At 37.8% G+C, this 24,010-nt stretch overlaps 1 protein-coding gene across 1 annotated transcript; it reads left to right on the forward strand.

Moving 5' to 3' along the window:
- Window positions 1–525: 525 nt before the first annotated feature.
- Window positions 526–23,337, forward strand: LOC131413994 (zinc finger protein 883-like). The gene is made up of 5 exons (XM_058555018.1): window positions 526–992; window positions 1,465–1,574; window positions 4,154–4,237; window positions 17,996–18,078; window positions 21,129–23,337. Exon 5 carries the CDS (start codon window positions 21,212–21,214, stop codon window positions 23,261–23,263), a length of 2,052 nt encoding a protein of 683 aa, XP_058411001.1. The 5' UTR covers window positions 526–992; window positions 1,465–1,574; window positions 4,154–4,237; window positions 17,996–18,078; window positions 21,129–21,211; the 3' UTR covers window positions 23,264–23,337.
- The last annotated feature ends 673 nt before the right edge of the window (window positions 23,338–24,010 follow it).

Below are 24,010 nucleotides of genomic sequence, written 5' to 3' on the forward strand. Positions count from 1 at the left end.
ATATCGTAAAAAAATAGAAACTTTTGTCCTTTGCTTACTAGAGAACAGTCAATGCTGTAATACGGAGGAACTTTGCTGCAAGCAAATTATTCACGTATACCCAAGTCACCGTGGAGGTGCCACCTAAAACAGGACCCTAGGGAAAACTCCCCGCAAGCGACGCTCTCCAGTGCCCACGCCTAGATCTGCCCAATTAGGATCACCTGGGCCGGCTCTAGCCACGCCCCTGCCCCTGAGTCAGCGCAACCGCAGACGTGCCTGGGAAATGTAGTCCACGGAGGGAGAGTGGATTCGGCGGAGGCAAGAGCCGCGCAGGCGTAGTTCTTCTGGCACGGGAACCCTTTGTTGTTGCTCCCGCTGCGCGCGGAGGGTCTGGGGTGCCCCTAGCTCGGAACCAGTGGGTCAGGCTTCGGAGGTTCTGAAGGTCCGCAAGGCCTGAAGCTTCGCGGGCCTTGCTCTTTCGGAAGGAGCGGGGGAGAGGGGTGGAGTTATAGAGGCTGCAGAGGTGGGAGTGAAGGTTTACCTTTTTACCTGCCGATAGTCCTCGAGGCGCGGGAGGAAACCAGGACGCTCCCTTCAGACCGCGGGATCTACAGTGTGTCCCCGCGGGTACTCGAGCCAGCTCAGGGCCGTGCGGGATCGGGGTCCAGAGCCCCGGGGTTGGGGCGGCTTCTGGGCGTTGGAGCCTGGCGCTAAGGAGACTATCCAGAGGGTGACGGCGGCTGCCGGGCGCCAGTGCTAAAATAGAAGGCCTGGCCTGGTCCCAAGAGGTCAAAGTAGAAGGGTGCCCGAGATGGAGGAGCAGAGGCGAACTCACTGAGAGGCACAAACTGGAGAAGAGACGCCCCTTCGCCTGGACTAGGGGCTTGTCTTGAGGAGGCCCAGGGTCACTAAGGAAACACAACTAGCAGTAGTACAGGGGGCAGCCTGCGTGATGTCACAGCAGCTGGACCACCTCAAGGTGGAGACGACGACTTTGCATGAAGAAAGAGGTAAGAAATAGACCAGGTCGGGTGTGGGAGTGATCCGAAGACTGAATGTGAGGAAGGATAGCTTTCTTTTTCCTCACCTTAAGAACACTGGGGAAAGAGCTTTGTGTGAGAAGGTGGGAAGAGAGTTTCCACGCCCGTGTGATGGGGCCTGTATGAGAGGGGATGTTTGAAGCCTCGACCAAAAGCCCTCCTTGTGACACTTGGGGTAACCCATTTTTTCCCACGCCAGCCTTTGTCCATCATGGCACAATGGAAATGGCCTGGTTTATTTTTAAAAATATCATACAGTAAAATTGATATGAGAGGGGCAGACGGTTCTAACATATGTATAAATTCGTGTAACCACCACCGCAATCAGGATACAGAGCTGTTACATTCACTCCGAAAACTTTCCTTGTGCTATCCCTTTATATTCACACCCTTCCCCCACCATTAACCCCTGGCAGCCACTGATTCTACTCCATCTCTATAGTTTTGTCTTTTCCAGAGTGTCATATAAATGGAATCATATGCTGTGTGACCTTTTGAGACCGGCTTCTGTCACCCAGCACAATGCTTTTGAGACTCATCCATCTTGTGTATGTGAGTTGCTTCTTACTGCTCAGTAATATTACATTAAATAGATATATCACAGTTTTTTTAATCCATTCACCTGTTAATGGACATTTGGATTGTTTCCAGATGCTTTTGGTAATTATGAATTATGCTGCTCTTAATGTTTATGTACAGATTTTTGTGTGAACATAAGTTTTCCTTCAGCCTGGTTTTTGAAGGCAAACAGGTCTGAATTTGAATCCTGGCTTTGAGACTTGTGGCCTGTGTGGTGATCTTGGGCCAGTTATTTAATTTTTTTGAGTACCTTCATCAGGGAATTGTTGTGAGGTTAAATGACCCAATTTATCCGTGGTTCTGAACTCTTTTGGACCCAACAGGCCCATTTTATAACAAATATTTTGTAATGCCCTCATTTCTATTCTGAAATGAAATTCATTAAATTGGTGAAACTACCCTACCTGCTTAATTTTTTAAAGCTATATAATGCCCTTACTCTAAAGTGAAGGAGAAAGAAAAGGGAACACATTACAACTCAATAGAAAAATCACTGTATATTAGCACTGGAAAAAAAAATCACCCAAAAACCAAAATTCCGTGGTTGTGTGTAAAAAAGAGTTAGGTTCTAGTCTCTGATAATTATCAACAGATTTTCACCCATGTGAACGTTCTGCAGGACATTTGAAAATTGTATGGGACTGTCCTGTGCTGAAAGGGCATGTAGCATCCCTGGTTCTCACACATTAAATTCTGGTGGGGTTCCTTTCCTCTGGTCATTGTAAGGATCAGTTCCTGCCCACTGAGATCCTCTGATGTATGTGAAACATTCAGTATATTTACTAACTCATAGCAGCCGTAAGCAACACCATTCTGAACCTCCAAGAGGAAATTCTCCATTGCTTTAGTAATTTGGGGACTGGCTCAACAATTTCACCTTCTTCTAAACCAGTGCTTCTCCAACTTGAGTGTGCATCAGAATCACCTAGAGGATTTGTTAAACACAGATTACAAATCCACTGCCAGAGTTTCTGATTCAGTAGGTCTGGGGTAGGGCCTAAGAAACTGTATTTCTGGCAAGTTCCAAGATGACTCTGATACTGCTGGTCTAGGGACCACATTTTAAGAAGCAGTGTTCTAAACCTCTCCTTTCAAATGTTTAAATTCAGTAGTCTTTTAAAAGTTTTAATCTTGCTTAATCCCCACAAAGTTCTGTAAAACAAGGGAAGCAGATACTCTTATTCCTATTATTTTGTTACTGAAGAAACTAAGATTCAAGATATTAGTGACTTGCTTAATGCTTTACAGCATTTTACTCACTTAGGTATTAGAATCCAAGGTTCTTCATCCCCAGTTGAGTGATTTTTCCATTAAGTAACACTGGCTGTGATAATAAATGCAATATGTCCTATACTGAAAGAATTCGAAAAGCAATTTCTCCTATATCCTTAAAGAACCAAGGGAGAGGGCATTATTTTATATCACTTAATGATCCATTCCTCATTTCTTACTCTCCCCTAGCTTACTACTCTCTTCAGCCACGCTGGCCTCCTGTTCTTGCTAGAGCATGCTGAGGGTATTCCTGTCTCAGGGTTTTCATGTAGGAACTTTGCACTTGCTGTTCTCTCAGCCTGCCCTCAGTTATCTTCATGGTTCACTCCTCTTTTTACTCATGTTTGATTAAATGTTTCTTCCCCAGAAAAGTTTTCCCTGGCCATCCTATCTAAAATAAAGATCCTTTTCATCTCCTTACCCTACTCTTTTGATAGCATTTTTCACTACCTGAGGTTATATATGCTTGTATGTGTATTTTTTTTTTCTTTTTTTTTTTTTTGCTGCCTCTTTCAGAGGGGCTTTATTCTGTCAGGTCATTGTTGCATCCTCAGTGCCTATAGGAGTCCTTAGTACAGAGTTGAATGGATGCTTGAATCCAGTATGTTAGTAACTGGATTATGAATCCAGCACAAATTTCAGCCCAGTTTATTCAGTTCAGCAAACATGTCAAGCACCTACCATATGCAGGTCTGTACAGTCTTTGTATTAGGGATGTAAAGATGGATAAAACTTGATTCCTGCCTAGGGGAGGGAAAGAGAAAAGACACTCCAAAAGGTCATTTCAATACAGGTAGTTAAGTGCTGTGGTAGAGACTAGATTACTGCTCTTATTTTCTGGAACCTGCTTTGGCTATGCATAGGGTACTGCATGGGACTGAGGCCACACTGTCTGTGGCCTTTGTGTGGTCATGAGGTGGCATAGAATGTCTGGATGCCCTTACTCACTGGAGCTGAAGATTCAGTTGGTATGGTTTCATAAAGTACCACATATGTGGATTTCTAGACCAGTGCTATCCAGTAGAACTTTCTGTGAATATGTTTTAAATCTGTGCTGTCCAGTACAGTAGCCACTAACTATATTGGCTATTGAGCCATTAAAATCTGGCTGTTGCAGTTCAAGAATTAAGTCTTTAATTTTATTTAATTTTAACTAACTTAAATTTAAACAGCTACATGTGGCTCGTGGCTACTATATTAGAGAGTACAGTTCTAGAATGTCAACTGTGGTAGCTGTAGACATAAACTGATTTCTTCATAGCTCTTTTTTCTTCCCTCAGTGCCACCATCTCAAGACTCCGCCCCTCCTCAAGAGCCCAGAAGAGGAAGGAAAGGCTGCTAGGCCTGTGATGGCCAAGTTTAGGGTGAGTTGGATTTCCTTCCTATATCCTAAAATGTTGTCTTACATTTCCTACCTTCATTCTGGCATTTTGAGGCCCAACAAAATCCAATTCAGCGATCTGAATCCCAGTATTTTCTTACCCAGGAAGCAAGGCCTAATCTCTTTGACCATAGGCTTCATAAGACTTGTTATCCACTGTCTCCTGCCTTCCCATAGTTTTTCTGTCGTTCATTAGGTAAGCAGCCTTAGCAATTAGGTTCTCAGTTAAGCATGTCTGTGGTATTTAGTCCTTGAGAAGTCTATGGCCCAACCAAGGAGTTAAGGTAGAATTCAAGGAAACACACAAATTCATTTCAAGTGATAAAGAGAAAACATCCTATAGAAGTTCAGAGAAGGAAATAAAGTGTAATTTGGAAAATTTCATGAAGGGAGTAGAATTTCAATGGGTACTAAAATATGGTTGGGGGCCAGCTCCAGTGGCCTAATGGTTAAGTTCGACATGCTTCACTTCGGCAGCCCGGGTTTGGTGTCCGGGCGTGGGCCTGCACCACTCCTCTGTCAGTGGTCATGCTGTGGTGGCGGCTCACATATGAAAAGAGGAAGATTGGCAGTGGATGTTAGCTCAGGGTGAATCTTCCTCAGCAAAAATAAAATAAATAAAATAAAATATGGTTGGAATTTAGTCAAAGGAGGACAGAGGGCTTTTGAGGGGAGGAAACGTAAGGCAAGGCTTAGAAGTAGAAGTGAGCTTGTTTCCTGTGGGGCAATGGGTGGTAGGTTTATATCGAAAATTGTGAGAGTGAGCTGGGTGTACTAGATAGGAATGAGAAGTTTTTACTATAGAGCTGATGGTGAGTGATTAGAAATTTTTGAAAAAGAAAATGCCATATTGAAACTTCTTTGACTTGATTTAGATATAGGGGATAAAAAAGAGTAGAGTTAAAAATAAATAACGCCAGATGGGGAATCTGGAAGATTTGAGAGAAATAAGATGATTTAGAAGGGAAACCAGTTTGCTGTGGAGAGGATTCAGGTGGGAAGCTAATTAGGATGAGCTAATTTTTTTTTTTAAGAGTTGCCCTGGGCTAACATCTGTTGCCAATCTTGCTCTCTTTTTTTTTTTTTGTCCTCCCCAAAGCCCCAGTACATAGTTGTATATTCAAGTTGTAAGTCCTTCTAATTCTTCTATGTGAGCCACCACCACAGCATGGCTACTGACAGATGAATAGTGTGGTTTCATGCTTGGGGAACTGAACCCAGGCCCCTGAAGTGGAGCACGCCAAACTTGAACCACTCGGCCCTCAGGGCTGAGGATGAACTAATGTTTTTTAGTGTATATTTACAGTAAGGCATATAAGGCAAGTGAAAAGAGACCTCAAACTTGGATGTAGTTAGAACTCAAGAGGTGAGGACTTGACATGTAGAGGTAGAGATCTGCCTGTGGTCTCCACTATAGTAAACATACTTTCCGAAGTTCTACACAGTCTGGCCCCCATTACATCTCTGACCTCATCTCCTGTCATCCTTCCCTTTGCTCCTTTGTCTCCAGCCACATTGACTTCCTATCTGTTCCTTGAATATACCAGGCACGTTCCCTCACTTCCTTCATGTCTTTGCTCAAATGTCACCCTCTCAGTGAGACCTTTCCTGACCATCCAAGTTAAAATTGCACCACAATCATCCCTACTCATGCCAGCACTTTCTGTTCCCTTCCCCTGATCTATATTTCCCTACAGTACTTTTCACCTTTTAACATAATCAATTATTTATTTATGTAGTTAGCTTATTTTTTGTCTTCCTTCTGCTATGGAGTATGCTCTATATAGGCAGAGTTTTTCTTTCTTCTATTCCTGTTTTTTGGTCTCTTATCCACTGCTATATCATCTGTGCCTAAAGTAGGGCCTAACATATAATAGGTACCTGTTAAATTTGTGTTACATAAATGTTGAAAGATTTAATACAATTATAAGTTTGTGATCTCCAACCTCAAATTGCCCCTTTATAGTCTTGGTAATCCTCAACGCTTTTGTGGAAAACTTAGTCTGCTATATCTATGTCAGACTTCATCTGTCTTCTCAAACCTTGAACCACTCTATTCTCTTCATAGATTACAGAGAAAATACAGTCTCTCAGATGGGAACCCTTTCACCATCTTGAAACCAACATCAGCCTGCCTAAATCTGTATCATCTCATTCTTTATCTTTCCCACTTGAATTGAGGAGTTCTATCTACCTTTCTGTAACAATTCTTCCACCTCCACCTCTGCTCTGGATCCCATCCTTCCTCCATTTTCAAGAACTTTACTCTATTTCCCTTCTCCTTCTTTATACTTTATACACCCTTGCATTTGTATCCTTCCCATTATTTTTTTCCCAGCTTTGAGGTATATTTTACAAACAATAAAATTCACAAATTGAGTTTTAACAATTTTTTACAGTTGTGTAACTTCTGCCACATCAAAATATAGAACTGTATTGTCCATATAGTACTCATTAGCCATATGTAGCTATTTAAAGTTAAATTAATTAAAATTAAATGGAATTAAAAGTTTAGTTCCTGTCTTGTACTAGCCACATTTCAAATGCTTAATAGCCACATGTGACTAGCAGCTACTATATTTGACTGCATAGGTATAGAATGCTTTCATCATTTCATAAAGTTTTATTGGACAAGGGTACTAAGTACTGTTGTAGCTATGTCTCATAAATTTTGATTTGATTACTTATCATTATATTTAAAATATTTGCTTATATTTCTTGTAATTTCTTTGATTTAGCAGTGTGTTTGATTTCTAAATATGTTGGGACTTTTCTAGATATCTTAATTTTATTCATTGCTAATTCAATTCCATTTTCCTCAAAGAATATATTCTGAATGATCTCAGTCTTCTTATGTCTGAAAAATGCTTTTATTTTACTTTCATTTTTGAAAGATATTTCTTCTAGGTATAGAATTCTAGATTGACAAATTTTTTTCTATCAGTACTTTAAAGAGGTGAGTTCCACTGTCTTCCTGACTGGATGATTTCTGATGTGAAATCTGCTGTCATCCTTATCTTTGTTCTTCTATATGTAATGTGTCTTTCTCCTCTCTGGCTGATTTTAAGATTTTCTCTTTATCACTAGTTTTGGCCAATTTGATAATTATGTGCATTGGTTTAGTTTTCTCCATATTTCTTTTGCTTAGAATTTGTTAATCTTCTTGGGTCTGCCGGTCAGTAGTTTTCATCAAATTTGTATAATTGTCAGCCACTATTTCTTCAAATATTTTTTTCTGCACCACTTCCCCAATTTGCAGATTCTAATTATATAAACATTAGTCTATTTAAATTTGTCCCACAGCTCACTGATGCTCTGTTCATTCTTTTAAAAGAATTCTCCATTCTCTCTGTGTTTTTTTCTTGCATAGTTTCTATTGCTGTGTCTTCAAGTTCACTAATCTTTTCTTCTACAATGTCTAATCTGCCATTAATCCCATTGGTGTATTTTTCATCTTGGTCATTTTAGTTTTTATCATTAGAAATTGAGTTTGAGTCTTTTTTATTTCATCTGCGACTCTACCTATTTGGGCATATGGCTATAATAATTCTAATTCTAACATCTCTCAATTCTGGATTGGTTTTGATTGACTGATTGTTTTTCATTGTGGGTTGTAATTTTCTGCTTCTTTGTTTTCCTAGGGCCAGATTTGACCCTTGGACCATAGTTTCTCAACTCCTGGTTTAGACCTTGTGAATTTAATGTAATTATTGGTATGTTTGGATTTGGCTCATCATTTTATTATTTGCTTTTTGTTTGTCCCTTTGTTTTCCCCGATCTTCCTCTCCTTCCATTTTATAGACTATTTAAATATTTTTAAATAGTCTTTAAAAATTTTTCCTATTAGCTTTTTAGCTATGCTCTTTTTTGTTATTTTTTTTTAGTAGTTTCTTTAGGGATTACAATATACATCCTTAATGCTTCAGTCTTCTTAGTGTGAATGTTGTGCCACTTCACATAAAAATGTGGAAACTCTACAACCGTATAGGTCAAATTATTATACGCATTCTTATTATTTTAGTTGTTCTATGTATTACATCTACATGTGTTATAAATTGTAAAGGATAAACTTCCTTAATCATTTCTGAAACAGTCAAACAAATAATAAAAAAAAAATCCACTTGATCATCTGCCACCGTGCCCTGTCATGGTAAAGGGCACCCTATCCATCTAGTCACATTAGCCAGAAACCCAGAACTCCACCATTACAATCCCTTCTCTCTTATCTGCTTATCCAGTTTGTCACCAAGCCCTGTCAAATTTACCTTCTAAATATATGGCAAATCTATCGCTTCTTGCTATCTCTACTCACGTTTTCTCTAGTCTGTCCTTTCATGTTGCCTGGATTCCTGAAGCATCCACACAAATATTCTTTCCATGACCATTCTGGCCTTTCCACTTCCCTATGTACTATCAGAAGGATCCTTTTCCATACTCAAACCTGATTTTGTCATGTTGTTTACTTCTCTGGAATAGCTTCCTCTTGGTGTCAGGATAAAGACTGAACACTTTCGCATGACCTATGAGCGTCACATGTCTGACCTCTCTATATTTCAGCCTCAGTCCTTCCCCCATTCAACATGTTTACCTTCTCTGCTCTATCCACACTGGCCTCCTTTCAGTTTCTCATCCTCTCCACGTTCCCTGTAATGAGGGTGCCTTTGCACTTGCTGTTTCCTCTGCTTGCTGTGGTTTTCTTTACCTTTGTCACTGAGGCAACTCCTACTCATCCTTCAGAAATTAGTCTAGCAGTGTCTCTTCAAATAAGCTCCACTGAAGTTCTGACCAGTTCAAATTGCTTTATTAAAGACTCTCATAGCATCCTATGATTCTTCTTTATGACATTTGTCTCAGTTGCAATTGTATATTTATTTGTGTGATTATATAATTATTGTTTATCTACTAGACACTCAGCTCTGTGAGATCAGGTACTAAGTCTCTTTTTTGTTTAGCACTATATTGTCAGTGCTTAGCACAGTGCTTGATAAATATGTATTGAATGAATACAGGGTTATTAGTTCACTCATTTATTCAAAACAAAGATATCCTAAAAATGCTTTGAGAAAGAAAGATGATCAGTAGGCATTACTATAACTGTAAAATCTGCTTTTTCTTCATAAAAGTGATTGAATTTAAATATAAATACTTCCTCCACCAATTCAGTACTTTTTATAAATTCAAGAGTGTTGCTGCTCAGGAAATGATTTTTTCCTGTGGTACAAACTGATAATTGGTGATTTATTTGGACAATACTGATATATGGTTGTAGATCTATTTTCTTTAACAAACCTATGTGTTGGAAAAACACACTTCTGTGTGTTTCTTCTTTATTCTCACACTACTACCACAGTCACAATACTTCTGACACCAGATGTGTGGCATTCTTTTTTCCCCACACCAAGCAATTCTCTGTGATACCAGCTGGGTTTCTTATAATTCAGTTAAATTCTGACGCTAATCAGAGTTAGCGAAGACTCCACAGGTTAAGGGGTCATTCCCACAAGACTGTCTCCAACTTCAGATGCTAATCGCAAGTAGTAGGCCCTCAGGTTACCCACAACTTCTGTCTGACTTGGCTACAAATTGGAGGGTCCCATAACCTCCCTCCTTGGATTCATTCATTTGCTAGAACAGCTCACAGAACTCAGAGAAACACTTACTTAAGTTTACCAGTTTTTTATATCATAAAGAATGTGATAAAGGATACAGATGAACAGCCAAATGAAGAGGTACATTTGGCTCAGTCCAGAGGAGTCTGAGTGCAGGATCTTCTGTCTCCGTGGAGTTGGGATGTACCACCCTCCTGGTACATGGATGTGTTCACCAATCTGGAAGCTCTCCAAACCTCATACTTTTGAGATTTTTATAGTAGCTTCATGATTTAGGCATGATTGATTATTAACTCAATCTGCAGCCCTTCTGCCCTCCCTGGAGGATGGGAAAGTGAGGCTGAAAGTTCTAAGCTTCTAATCATGGCTTAGTCTTTCTGGTGACCAGCACCTATCCTGATGCTATTCAGGAGCCTATCAAGAGTCACCTCATTAGAACAAAAGACACTCTTGTCACCCAGGTAATTCCAAGGGATTTAGGAGCTCTTTGTCAGGAAGCAGAGTCAAAGACCAAAGATTAGAACAAAAGATGCTCTTATTGCTCTTATCACTTAGGAAGTTGCAAGGGTTTTAGGAGCTCTGTGCCAGGAACTGGGGGCAGAGACCAATATATATTCTTTCTATTATTTCTCACCTTATATTTTTTATAACTCATGCTCAATACATTATATTATACTCAGTGCATTTGAGTACTTCATACTTGTAATAGCTAATGCTTTGTAGATGCTTTTGTATTGTACAAATAATGTCTGTGTTTAAAAGAAAGAGTCATGCAGTATATTTTAGATCCTACCTTGCTGCCCAAATAGAGACTGGTAAAGAGTCACTTATTTATTCAACTAGGACTCATTGTACACTTTCTATGTACCAGGCACTCAAGTGTGCCCAGGCACTTCTGTGTTGCATGTTTTATATACTATCTGTATTCTTTCTGCAGACTCATTTTTGTCTGAATCTGAGCCATGTCACAATTCTCTCGTTTAGTATTTTTTATTGCTTCAGCTAAACTTGTTTGCCCTACTAATTTTTCTAGGTATTATTTGTCACATCTTGTTTATCCATATTTGGCCTTTAGCGTAATTAGCTTGTTGCTATTTTCCATATAATTTGTGCCCTCACGCATGCATAGTCTCTCCCATTATCAACATCACTCACCAGAATGGTACTTTTGTTTTTAATACCAAGAATGAACCTATAGTGACACAGCATAATCACCCAAAGTCCGTAGTTTACTTTAGAGTTCACTTTTGGTGTTGTGCATTCTGTGGGTTTGGACAAATGTGTAATGACGTATATCTGTCATTATAATGTCATACAGAGTATATTCGTTGTCCTAAAAATCATTCATGCTCTGCCTATTTGTCTCCCCCATCTCCCCACCCCTGGCAACAAGTGATCTTTTTTTTTTTTTGAGGTCACATTGGTTTATAACATTATGTAAATTTCAGGTGTACATCATTATATTTCGACTTCTGTGTAGACTAGATCGTGTTCATCACCAGAAGTCCAGTTTCCAACTGTCACCACTGATCTTTTTATTGTCTCCATAGTTTTGCTTTTTTCAGACTGTCATATAATTGGAATCTCACAGTGTGTAGTCTTTTCAAATTTATTTTTTTCACTTAGTAATATTCATTTAAGTTTTCTCCATGTCTTTTCATGGCTTGATAGCTCATTTCTTTTTAGCACTGACTAATAGTCCATTGTCTGGATGTACCACAATTTATTTATCCGTACACCTACTGAAGGATATTTTGGTTGATTCCAAGTTTTGGCAGTTTTGAATAAAGCTGCTAAAAACATCCATGTGCGGGTTTTTGTGTGGACATAAGTTTTCATGTCATTTGGGTAAATACCAAGGAGCACAATTACTGGATAATTTGGTAAGCGTGTGTTTAGTTTTGTAAGAAACTGCCAAATTGTCTTCCAAAGTGGCTGTACCATTTTGCATTCTTACCAGCAATGTATGAGAGTTCCTGTTGCTCCACATCCTCCCCACCATTTGGTGGTGTCAGTGTTCCAGATTTTGGCCATTCTAATAGGTGTGTAGTGGTATCACTTTGTCTTAATTTGCATTTCCCTGATGACATGTGATGTGGAATATCATATACTTATTTGCCATCTGTATATCTTCTTTGGTGAAGTGTCTGTTAAGATTTTTGGTCTATTTTTTAATTGGTTGGTTTGTTTTCTTATTGTTGAGTTTTAAGAATTCTTTGTGTATTTTTTATAACAATCCTGTATCAGATATGTCTTTTGCAAATATTTTCTTCCATTCTGTGGCTTGTCTTCTAATTCTCTTGGTATTGTCTTTTGCACAGCAGAAGTTTTTAATTTTAATGTGTCAATTTTTTCTTCTGTGGATCATTTGTATCTCAGAAGGCAATCATCATACCCAGTTATCTAGGTGTTCTCCTATGTTACCTTCCAGGAGTTTTATAGTTTTGCACTTTACATTTGGGTCTATGATCCATTCTGAGTTAATTTTTTTTTCCTAAGGAAGATTCGCCCTGAGCTAATGTCTGTTGTCAATCTTCCTCTTTTCTTTTTTTCTTTTTTTGCTTGAGGAAGGTTAGCCCTGAGCTAACATCTGTGCCAATCTTCCTCTATTTTGTATGTGGGTCACTGCCACAGCATGGCTGACAAGTGGTATAGGTCTGCGCCTGGGATCTGAACCTGTGTACCTAGGCTGCCAAAGCGGAACACACTGAAGTTAACCACTACGGCACAGGGCTGTACCCATTCTGAGCTAATTTTTGTGAAGGATGTAAGGGTCTTTGTCTAGGTGCATTTTTTTTGCATGTGGATATCCAGTTGTTCCAGAACTATTTGTTGAAGAGGCTATCTCTGCTCCATTGTAATGCCTTACTCCTTTGTCAAAGATCAGTTGACCATATTTATGTGGGTCTATTTCTGGGCTCTCTATTCTGTTCCATTGATCTATTTGTCTGTTCTTTCACCAATACCACACTGTCTTGATTACTGTAGCTTTATATAAGTCTTGAAGTTGGATAGTGTCAGTCCTCCAAGTTTGTTCTTCACCTTCAATATTGTGTTGGCTATTTTGGGTCTTTTTCATTTCCATATAAACTTTAGAAACAGTTTGTTGACATTCATAAAGTAACTTGTAAGGATTTTGATTAGGATTGTATTGAATCTATGGGTCAACTTGGGAAGAACTGATAGCTTGATAATATTCAGTCTTCCTATCCATGAATATGGAATATCTCTCCATTTCTTTCTTTCTTTTTGATTTCATTCACCAGAATTTTGTAATTTTCTTCATATAGATCTTGTACCTATTTTGTTAGATTTATACCTAAGTATTTCATTTTTGGGGCTGCTAACATAAATGGTATTGTGTTTTTAATTTCAAATTCCACTTGTTCATTGTTTGTATATAGGAAAGCAATTGGCTTTTGTTTATTAACCTTGAGCATCCTGCAATCCTATAATCTCTTATTAATTCCAGGAGTTTTTTAGTCTCGTCTTTCAGATTTTCTACAGATGATCACCTCATCTGCGAACAAAGACAGTTTTATTTCTTTCTTCCCAATCTGTGTACCTGTTATTTCCTTTTCTTGTCTTACTGCATTAGCAAGGACTTCTAGTACAATGTTGAAAAGGAGTGGTGAGAGTGGACATCCTTGCCTTGTACCTGATCTTAGCAGGAAAACTTCAAGTTTCTGACCGTTAAGTATGATGTTAGCTGTAGGTTTTTAAAGTATAGTCTTTATCAAGTTGAGAAAGTTTCCCTGTATTCCTAGTTTACTGAGAATTTTTATCATGAATAGTTGTTGGATTTTGTCCAATGCATTTTCTCCATCTATCGATGTGATCCTATGATTTTCTTTCTTAGTCTGTTTATGTAGTGGGTTACATTAATTGAAACTAACCTTGCATACCTGGGATAAATCCCACTTGGTTGTAATGTGGTAATTCTTTTTATGCATTGTTGGATTCAATTTACTAATTTTTTGTTGAGAATTTTTGCATCTGTGTTCATGAGAGATATTGGTCTGTATTTTCTTTTCCTGTAGTGTAATGTCTTTACCTGGTTTTGGTGTTAGGGTAATGCTGGCCTCATGGAATGAGTTACAAAGTATTCCTTCTGCTTCTGTCCTCTGAAAGAGATTGTGAGAGAGTTGGTATAATTTCTTCTTTAAACGTTTGGTGGAGGAATTCATTAGTGAACCCATTTGGGCCTGGTGCTTTCTGTTTTGGGATGTTATTAATTATTTATTCAACTTCTTTAATAGATATAGGCGTATTCAGATTGTCTATTTCTTCTTGTATGAGTTTTGGCAGATTGTGTCATTCAAGGAATTGGTCCATTTCATCTAGATTATTTCATTTGTGGGCATTGGATTGTTCATAGTATTACTTTATTATCCTTTTAACGTGCATGAGATTTTTAGTGACGTCATCTCTTCATTTCCAATATTAGTAATTGATATCCTCCCTTTTTTTTCCTTAGTTAGCCTGGCTAGAGGTTTTTATTAGTTTTATTGATCATTTCAGCTTTTAGTTTTATTGATTTTCTCAATGGATTTTCTGTTTACAATTTCACTGATTTTTGCTCTAATTCTTTCTTCTTCTTCTTACTTTGGATTTAATTTGTGCTTCTTTTTCTAGTTTAAAAGGTGGAAACTTAGATGATTGATTTTAGATCTTTCTTCTTTTCTAATATATGCATTCAATGCTATAAATTTCCTTCTAAGCACTACTTTCCCTGCATCTCACAAATTTTGATAAATTGTTTTCATTTTCATTTAGTTCAAAATATTTTTAAATTTCTCTTAAGAATTCTTCTTTGACCCATGTGTTATTTAGAAGCGTGTTTTTTAATCTCCATGTATTTAGGGATTTTCCATTATCTTTCTCTCATTGATTTCTAGTTTAATTCCATTGTGGTCTGAGATCAGATATTGTATGATTTCTATTCTTTTAAATTTGTTAAGGTATGTTTTATGGCCCATAATGTGGTCTACCTTGGTGAATGTTCTATATTAGCTTGAGAAAAATGTATATTCTGCTGTTGTTGGGTGAAGTAGTCTATAGATGTCCTTTATATCCACTTGATTGATGATGTTGTTGAGTTCTACTATGTCCTTACTGACTTTCTGCCTGCTGGATCTGTCCATTTCTGAGAGAGGGATGTTGAAGTCTCCAATTATGACAGTGGATTCATCCATTTTTCCTTGCAGTTCTATCAGTTTTTACCCCACATAGTTTGACTCTGTGTTGTTAGGTGCATATGCGTTAAGAACTGTTATGTCTTCTTGGAAAATTGACCCTTTTATCATTATATAATTCCCCTCTTTGTCCCTGATAACTTTTCTTACTTTGAAGTCTGTTCTGTCTGAAATTAACATAACTACTCCTGCTTTCTTTTAGTTAGTGTTAGCATGGTATATTTTTTCCAACCACTTATTTATTTATTTATTTTTTTGGTGAGGAAGATTGGCCCTGAGCTAAAATCTGTGCCAATCTCCCTCTACTTTTTATGTATGGGATGCCACCACAACGTGGCTTGATGAGCTGTGCATAGGTCCGTCCCCGGGATCCAACCCCGTAAACCCTGGCCCGCCAAAGTGGAGCATGCCAACTTAACCACTACGCCACCAGGCAAGCCTCTCCATCTGCTTATTTTTAATCTGTATGTGTCTTTATATTTAAAGTGGATTTCTTGTAGATAATATATAATTGGGTTTTGTTTTTTGATCCACTCTGACCATCTCTGTCTTTTAATTGGTTCCTTTAGACCACTGACGTTCAAAGTGATTATTGATATAGTTGGATTAATATCTATCATAGCCATTAATGTTTTTTATTTGTCACCCTTGTTTTTTGTTTCTCTTTTTGTCTTCCACTCTTATTCTGCCTTTTGTGGTTTTAACTGAGCATTTTATGTGATTCCATTTCCTCTCCTTTCTTAGCATATTGGTTATGCTTCTTTTTTTTATTTTGTTTTAGTGGTTGCTCTGAAGTTTACAATATACATTTACAACTAATCCAAGTCCACTTTCAAATAACATTATACCACTTCACAGGTAGTATGAATACCTTATAGTAAGAAAGTAATCCTTATTTCTTCTACCTTTCTCTTGTATCATTGCTGTCATTCATTTTACTAATACATAAACATGCATAGCATATATGGATATAGGATATATACATAAGCATACATAATCAAACATATTGTAGATATCGTTTTAAACAAACTGTTGTCCATAAGATCAATTAAGAATAAGAAATTTTTATTTTACCTTCTTATTCATTCTTTGATGCTCTTCCTTTCTTTATGTAATCTGAGTTTCTGACCTATATTATTTTCTTTCTCTCTAAAGAACTTCTTTTAATACTTTTTGCAAGGCAGGTCTGCTGGAAATAAATTCCCTCAATTTTTGTTTGTCTGAGAAAGTCTTTATTTCTCCTTCACTTTTGAGGGATAATTTCACAGGATACAGAATTCTAGGTTAATCTTTTTTTTCTGACAATACTTTAAATGTTTCACTCTACTCTCTCCTTGCTTGCATGGTTTGTGAGGAGAAGTTGGATGTAATTCTTATCTTTATTCCTCTCTAGGAAAGATATTTTTGTCCTCTGATTTCTTTCAGGATTTTTTCTTTACCTTTGATTTTCTGTAATTCAAAATGATATGCCTAGTTATATTTTTTGGGCATTTATCGGGCTTGGTGTTTTCTGAGCTTCCTGGATCTGTAGTTTGGTGTCTGACATTAATATGCATCATTGTGTCAGATATTTCTTCTGTTCCTTTTTCTCTTTCTTCTCCTTCTGGTATTCCCATTATGCATATGTTCACTTTTCACTTGTCCCACAGTATTTGGATATTCTATTTTTTTTTCAGTCTTTATGCTCTTTGCTTTTTAGTTTTTGAGAATTCTATTGATATGTCCTCTTGGATATTCTTTCCTCAGCTGTGTCCAATTTACTAATGAGTCCATCAAAGACGTTCTTCATTTCTGTTGGTTTTTTTTTCATCTCTGGCATTTTTTGGGGGGGTTCTTTGTTAGGATTTCCATCTCTCTACTTACATTGCCCATCTGTTTTTGCATGCTGTCTACTTTATCCAGTAAAGCCCTTAGCATATTTGTCGTAGTAGTTTTAATTTCCCAGGCTGGTAAATCCAGTATCCCTGCTATATCTGGTTCTGATGCTTGTTCTGTCTCTTCAAATTGTGTTTTTTGCCTTTTGGTAATTTTTTCCTGATAGCTATAGATGATGTTCTACTGGGTAAAAGGAACTACTGTAAATAGACCTTTAGTAATGTGGTGGCAAGGTGTGGGGGAAAGGCAAACATTCTATAGTCCTATAATTAGGTCTTAGTCTTTTAGTGAGCCTTTGCCTCTGGACTGTGTACTTCACAAGTGTTAACTTGGTTTTTTTCTTCTCCTTTTGGTACATCAGCATAGCTGGAGTGGGCTAGATGATTTCTCTTCTCTCATGTGGAATGCTAGAGCCAGTTTGAGTTGGGTATTTCCCTTCTTTCAAGATCAGTTAAGCTCTGATAAAACCCCAGCAGGTTAGGCTCTGCTTAACTAATTTCCCCTGAGGGTAGGCCATCTTAAGAAAAACAGAGTGTTCTGAGTTATCTCAAAATGGATCCTTTCTCCCTCGCCCTGCTGAAAGCCCAAGAGGATTTTTCTCAGATATTTACTGTGTGAATCTAGTCGAGCTCTTGCTGGTAAATCTCACAGTATTATGGATGCCCCCCATGACTACATCCCTCTGGAGTGTTTTACTCTCTGAGTTGTCCACATGATCCTCCAACAATTCATCAGTTAAATGTCAGGTTTTCCTCTCCCCAGCACTGGTTCCTGCAGCATTTTCTGCTGGTGATTCTCTGCTCCTGTAAGCTGCGACTGCCTGTATTCATCTCTCTTTCCAATCTTGGGAGCAGTGGTTTGCCCTTTGTTCTGCTTTCTCTTTAGGATCAAAGAAGCGTTGTTGATTTTTCAGTCTATTCACCTTTTTATTTGTTATTAAGATAGAGTGGTGACTTGCAAGCTCCTTATATGCAGAACCAGAAACCTGGTATTTCTTAAACTGTGGATTATTCCACCATATAGATTTATGAAATTTTTTTTTTTTTTTTTGGACACATGTAGAGCTACAAACTACTAAAGTCTAACAAGAGTGATGGAATGGACAACCTGGAAGAATCAGAAGAATAAGAGGTTTTGGTGACAATGTGTGTGATGTTTGTGAGTTCAAACAAAAAGTAATGAGACTGGGGCTGGCCTGGTGGGGTAATGGTTAAGTTCACGCACTCTGCTTCGGTAGCCCGGGGTTTGCAGGTTCAGATCCCAGGTGCGGACCTACGCACTGCTCATCAAGCCATGCAGTGGCAGGCATCCCACATATAAAGTAGAGGAAGATGGGCATGGATGTTAGCCCAGAGCCAATTTTCCTCAGCATAAAGAGGAGGATTGGCAACAGATGTTAGCTCAGGGCTAATCTTCCTCACCAAAAAAAACAAGTAATGAGAAACAGGTAAAATTAATTTTAATAATCTTTTATTTAATCCCATATACTTAAAACATCATCTTAACGTGTAGTCAATTTAAAAATTTATTGATGAGATATTGTACATTTTTTTTTTACTGAATCTTCAAACTCTGATATATATTTTACACTTAACAGCATAGGTCAATTTGGACTAGACATATTTCTAATGCTCAGTAGCCACATGTGGCTAGAGGTTACTATATGGGACAGTGCAGTTTTATGCCCCATTTCCTCATTCATAAAATGGGGATAATAATAGCTTCTACTTCATAGAGTTCTAACAAGGAATAAGTGATTAAATACATGTAAAGTAATTAGAACAGTGATGGTTCTAAGCATGGTAAGCACTCATTAAATGTTAGCTGTTATTATAAGAATAACTATTTTATTATAGATGCTATGAGAATACGCATAAGGAGCCTAGAACAGATGATGTTAGAATTGAATCCTGAAGAAAGAGCAGGAATTAGAGCAAAAGTGTAGGTGGTAGGAGGGGAGTTCTGGATAAAAAGATCAGCATGTGCAGGGAGACATAAAAAATTTGATGAATACCAGAAAGTAAAAACACTATAGTTAGAGCATGTGTGAGAGTGACAGATGATGAGACTAGATTGGTAGGTGGATCAAATCATTAAGGATCATCATGTCAAATGTCTGGGAGGAATTGAAGTATTTGATCAGAATTTTTTGTACAGTCATGTACTACATAACTACGTTTTGGTTAATGACGACCTGCATGTATGATGGTGGTCCCATAAGATTAGTACCATATACACTAGGTGTGTAGTAGGCTGTACGATCTAGGTGTGTAAGTATACTCTATGATGTTTGCATAAGGATGAAGTTGTCTAATGACACATTTCTCAGACTGTACCCCCGTTGTTAAGCGATGCCTGTCTGTATTTGAAAGATCACAATGTCAGTGGTATTGAGAATTAGAAAGGGGCCAAGTGAGAGGGCTTCTCCTGATATCACATAGATAGTAAGTAGAAAGCTGGTATTCAAACTCAGTATTTTATGAGTGTTTAACCATTATCATTTCTACTACATCAGACAACTTCGTAGAGCAGTAGAAATTAAGAGCTTGGACACTGGGGTTCTGGTTTATGTGTTACTTGGGGCAAATGATTTCAGCACTCTGAACTTCTTTTGAAATAGATATTCTATTATCCACCTCACAGGCTCGTTAGGAGGATTAACTATGTTAATATTGCGAGTCAGCTTGGCATAAACTCAATAAGAATTAGCTATACAACCAAAAAAGGCATCAAAATTTCTTTCCCTTTCCTCCAAGATGAGAAATGATAACTCTGGAGATACACGTATGCCCACATGAGACAATAGATAAACAATATAAGGCACTGCTTTTATGTGCTGAAATTAGAAGTTAAAACAGTACAGTAAATATTGTGGGAGATCAGGAAAACTGGAGAGTTAGGAATGTTGTGGAGATAGTATATTTTGAGTGGGGCTGTAAAGTATGGTCAAGAGTTAGATGGACAAAACAGGAAAGTAAGGGCTTTTTGGGCAGGAGAAGTGATAATAAATTAGTTACAATGAGGAATGGGTGTTGAATGTTAAGAGTACAGTTAATAAAATCATTAATTCCTCATGTTTAATGCTTTCTTATTATATGCCAGGATCTAGGGGTCACACTGAAGACATGTTTAAGTGAAAATCTATATACCAAATAAAGAGACCCTCCCCTGAATTCTTCCTTTCACTTGACTCAACATGAGCAGTCAGGCTTTTGCATACCACTCCCTCCCAAAGGAGAAGGTTGAAGTATATCATTCTGGGGAAACTAATCAGCCCCAAGTAAAAGACTATAGCTGCCAACATTTGGAGGTCCTCTGATGACATAGCCATGTTACTGCCCAGTAATCCTGCAGTGAAAGCCATTGTTCATCATGTCTTTATACACAAACACTTAACTTTCAATCACCATATTAGTGATTCAGACTCACTCCTAAGTATGAATCCATAGTGAAAGACTACTTCTAGATATGCTGATATATAAAAAGAAAGGTCATCCCTCTTTTGTCCTCTAGGTTTAATGTTTCTTGCCTTTCTATCCATGACTGAGAGTAAAAAACAATGGTTTGTCATTGGAAAGCCCTAAGAATTATTTTTCATTTCAAAAGTGTAAATTTTCCCCTTTTCAACCTTCCTTTTTTCCTTTAGACCTAGTTTCTGCTTTTCTTATGTCAAATGTAACACAATAACATTAGCCATTATTCAAAAAGAGGGATTAGGTAAAAGTATTCTTTGTGTAAGTCAAAAAACCAAATCTGATAGAAAAGTTTATTTAAAATACATTTAAAGAGCTGTTAATAGGCTTTTAGATAATAGTTTAAATGTTGATTAAGTAGTTTTCTCACAGGAGACTCCCAAAAGACCATCTCTCTTTGATGACAGTTTTTCTTTCTTAATCCTTGCTTATCTTTATGTTTTTCTCTTTTCTAATCTCTACAATTTAGCCTTTTCCCTAATCATTCTTCTCAAGTGACAGAGTGTCTGCTTCATTCCTTTTGATTACATTATGTCTTGAATCAGACCCTTTCACACCATTAGCATTTCCAGCTAACCCCTCCCTAGATTAATAGGCCATATTTATATTACAAGTATTGTATGTTCTCAGTATTTGTGATTTCATTATCTCATTCCTAATATAGCAGCTTCTTTTCTCCCAGCAGTGGACACATCGTAGATTTGTATTTTTCTGTCTTTTAGATGGGAAGTCTTGACCTAAAGCCAACAAATCAACAGTAGAGCAGCAGAATATTTTCAAAGAAGGTTCATTCCAAAGGATAAAGATGGAAGCACTTAAAAAGAGAAAGTCTATTTTGGGAGAAACCTGGAAATCTAGAGGCCAGTTTAAGAATCAGCACCTAAACCAGGAGAATTATCTGGGACAAGATATAGTCACCTGCATGGAAATTCCTGCCAAAGAAAGAAATATAGAATCTAATGAATTTGGAAAAGGTTTCAGTGTAAGATCCATAGTTGTTTCAGAGCAGAGTGATCCTATAGAAGAGTGTTGTCATGAATATGGTACACATGGAAAAATCTTCAAACAAAACTCAGATTTAATTATACAAAGGAAGTGTGATGGAAAGAAACTTTGTAAATGTAGTGAATGTGGGAGAACCTTCAGAGACCACCCTACTCTTGTTCAACATCAAAGTTGTCATACTGGAGAGCGACCCTATAAATGTAATGAATGTGGAAAGGGCTTTAACCAGAGTTCCCACTTAACAAACCATCAGAAGACTCATACAGGAGAAAAGTCCTACAAATGCAATGAATGTGGGAAGGCCTTCAGTTATTGCTCAGTTCTTATTCAACATCAGAGAATTCATAGTGGGGAGAGACCTTATGAGTGTACTGAATGTGGCAAGACATTCAGTCGTAGTACATACCTTACTCAGCATCAAAGAATTCACACTGGTGAGAAACCCTATAAATGTCTTGAATGTGGAAAGGCTTTTAGTCAGAGCACACATCTTACTCTACATCAGAGAATTCATACTGGAGAAAAACCTTATGAATGCAACGAATGTGGCAAAACCTTTAGTCAGAGTGCACATCTTACTCAACATCAAAGAATTCATACAGGAGAAAAGCCCTATGAATGTAATGAATGTGGGAAAGCCTTCAGTGATCACTCAGCTCTTATTCGACATCATATTTTCCATACTGGGGAGAAACCTTACGAATGTAATGACTGTGGGAAAGCTTTCAGTTACTGTTCAGACCTCATTCAACATCAGAGGATGCATACTGGAGAGAAACCATACAAATGCAATGAATGTGGGAATGCCTTTAGCGATTGTTCAGCCCTTATTCAGCATCAAAGAACTCATACTGGAGAGAAGCCCTATGAGTGTAATGAATGTGGGAAGGCCTTTGGCAACTACTCAGCTCTTATTCGACATCAAAGAGTTCATACTGGAGAGAAACCCTATGGATGTAAGGAATGTGGAAAAGCCTTCAGCAGAAGTACTTACCTTACTCAACATCAGAGAAGTCATACAGGAGAGAAACCATATAAATGTAATGAATGTGAGAAAAGTTTCACCCAGAGTTCATTCCTTACTCAGCACATGAGAGTTCATACTGGAGAAAAACCCTACAAATGTAGTGAATGTGGGAAAGCTTTTAGTGACCGCTCAGGGCATGTTCAGCATCAAAGAACTCACTCTGGAGAGAAGCCCTATGAATGCAATGATTGTGGGAGAGCCTTCAGTTTTTGTTCAGCTCTTATTCAGCATAAGAGAATTCATACTGGAGAGAAGCCTTATAAATGCAATGACTGTGGAAAAGCCTTCAGTGACCGGTCAGCACTTATTCAACATCAGAGAACTCACACTGGAGAAAAGCCCTATAAATGTAATGTATGTGGAAAAGCCTTCAGTCAGAGTACAAACCTCACAAATCACCAGAAAACTCATACTAGTGAAAAGTCCTATAAATGTAATGAATGTGGAAAAGCTTTTAGTTACTGCTCAGGCCTTATTCAACATCAGGTCATTCATACTGGAGAGAAACCTTTTGAATGCAATAAATGTGGCAAAGCCTTCAGCCAGAGGACAGACCTTAAAAAACATCAGAAAACTCATACTGAGGAGGAACTCTACAAATGTAATGAATGTGGGAAAGCCTTTAGCCAGAGCACATATCTTACAAAACACCAGAAAATTCATAGTGGAGAGAAAGCAAATAGGCATACTGAATGTAGGAAAACCTTTAGACAAAACTCTTCTGTTCAACATGAAAAACCTCACAATGGAAAGAAATCCTCTGAATACCTTGGAAGTTTGGCTAGTATGGAGACCCTTCCCAGGGAAACAGAAGGAGGATCTTGAAAACTGTCAGCTACCTAGAGTGGCCACATGGTTTAGTGGAAAGAGCACATTTCTGAGTTTTAGAAGTCCTGGATTCTAATCTCAGCTCACTTACTGACTAGGTCTGTTACTTTACCTCTTTAGGCCTTAATTTACTCACCTGAAAAATTGGAAGTTCTGATTAGTTGATCTTTAATATTTACATTTATTTTATTTATTACTAATGCAGGCTTTTATAGATGTGGTTCTTAATTTGTGACTTATTTATTATATATCAGGTGTGATTCACAATGTGAGGATGTAGTAGTCATTAAAGGTTCAATAAAAATATAGACCACATGCTATACATGCTATTTATTACCCTTGCATTGGTTCTCCAAAATCCAACATATTGTGAATATTGAAGAAAATTGAGAGATGAAGTAATATAAATTCTATGAATTATTGCAGTAGGAAGGTTGGGATCTTTTCTTGATTGAGAATGTGGTGTTAGAGCCAGCCCTGATAGTCTAGTGGTTAAAGTTCAACCCTCTGACTGCTTTGGCAGCCTGGATTCGTTTCCCAGTCGTGGAACCACACCACCCATCTGTCAGTTGCCATGTTGTGGTGGTGGATCACATAGAAGAACTAGAAACACTTACATCTAGGATATACAACCATGCACTGGGGCTTTGGGGAGAAAAAGAAAAAGAATATGGTGTTAGATAAAAACCTCAGACAAGAATGAATTGAATTGTTGATAGGTAAAATCTAGATTACCTAGAATCT

The sequence above is a fragment of the Diceros bicornis genome, chromosome 14 (genome assembly GCF_020826845.1).
Source record: "Diceros bicornis minor isolate mBicDic1 chromosome 14, mDicBic1.mat.cur, whole genome shotgun sequence".
Classification (NCBI taxonomy): Eukaryota; Metazoa; Chordata; class Mammalia; order Perissodactyla; family Rhinocerotidae; genus Diceros; species Diceros bicornis.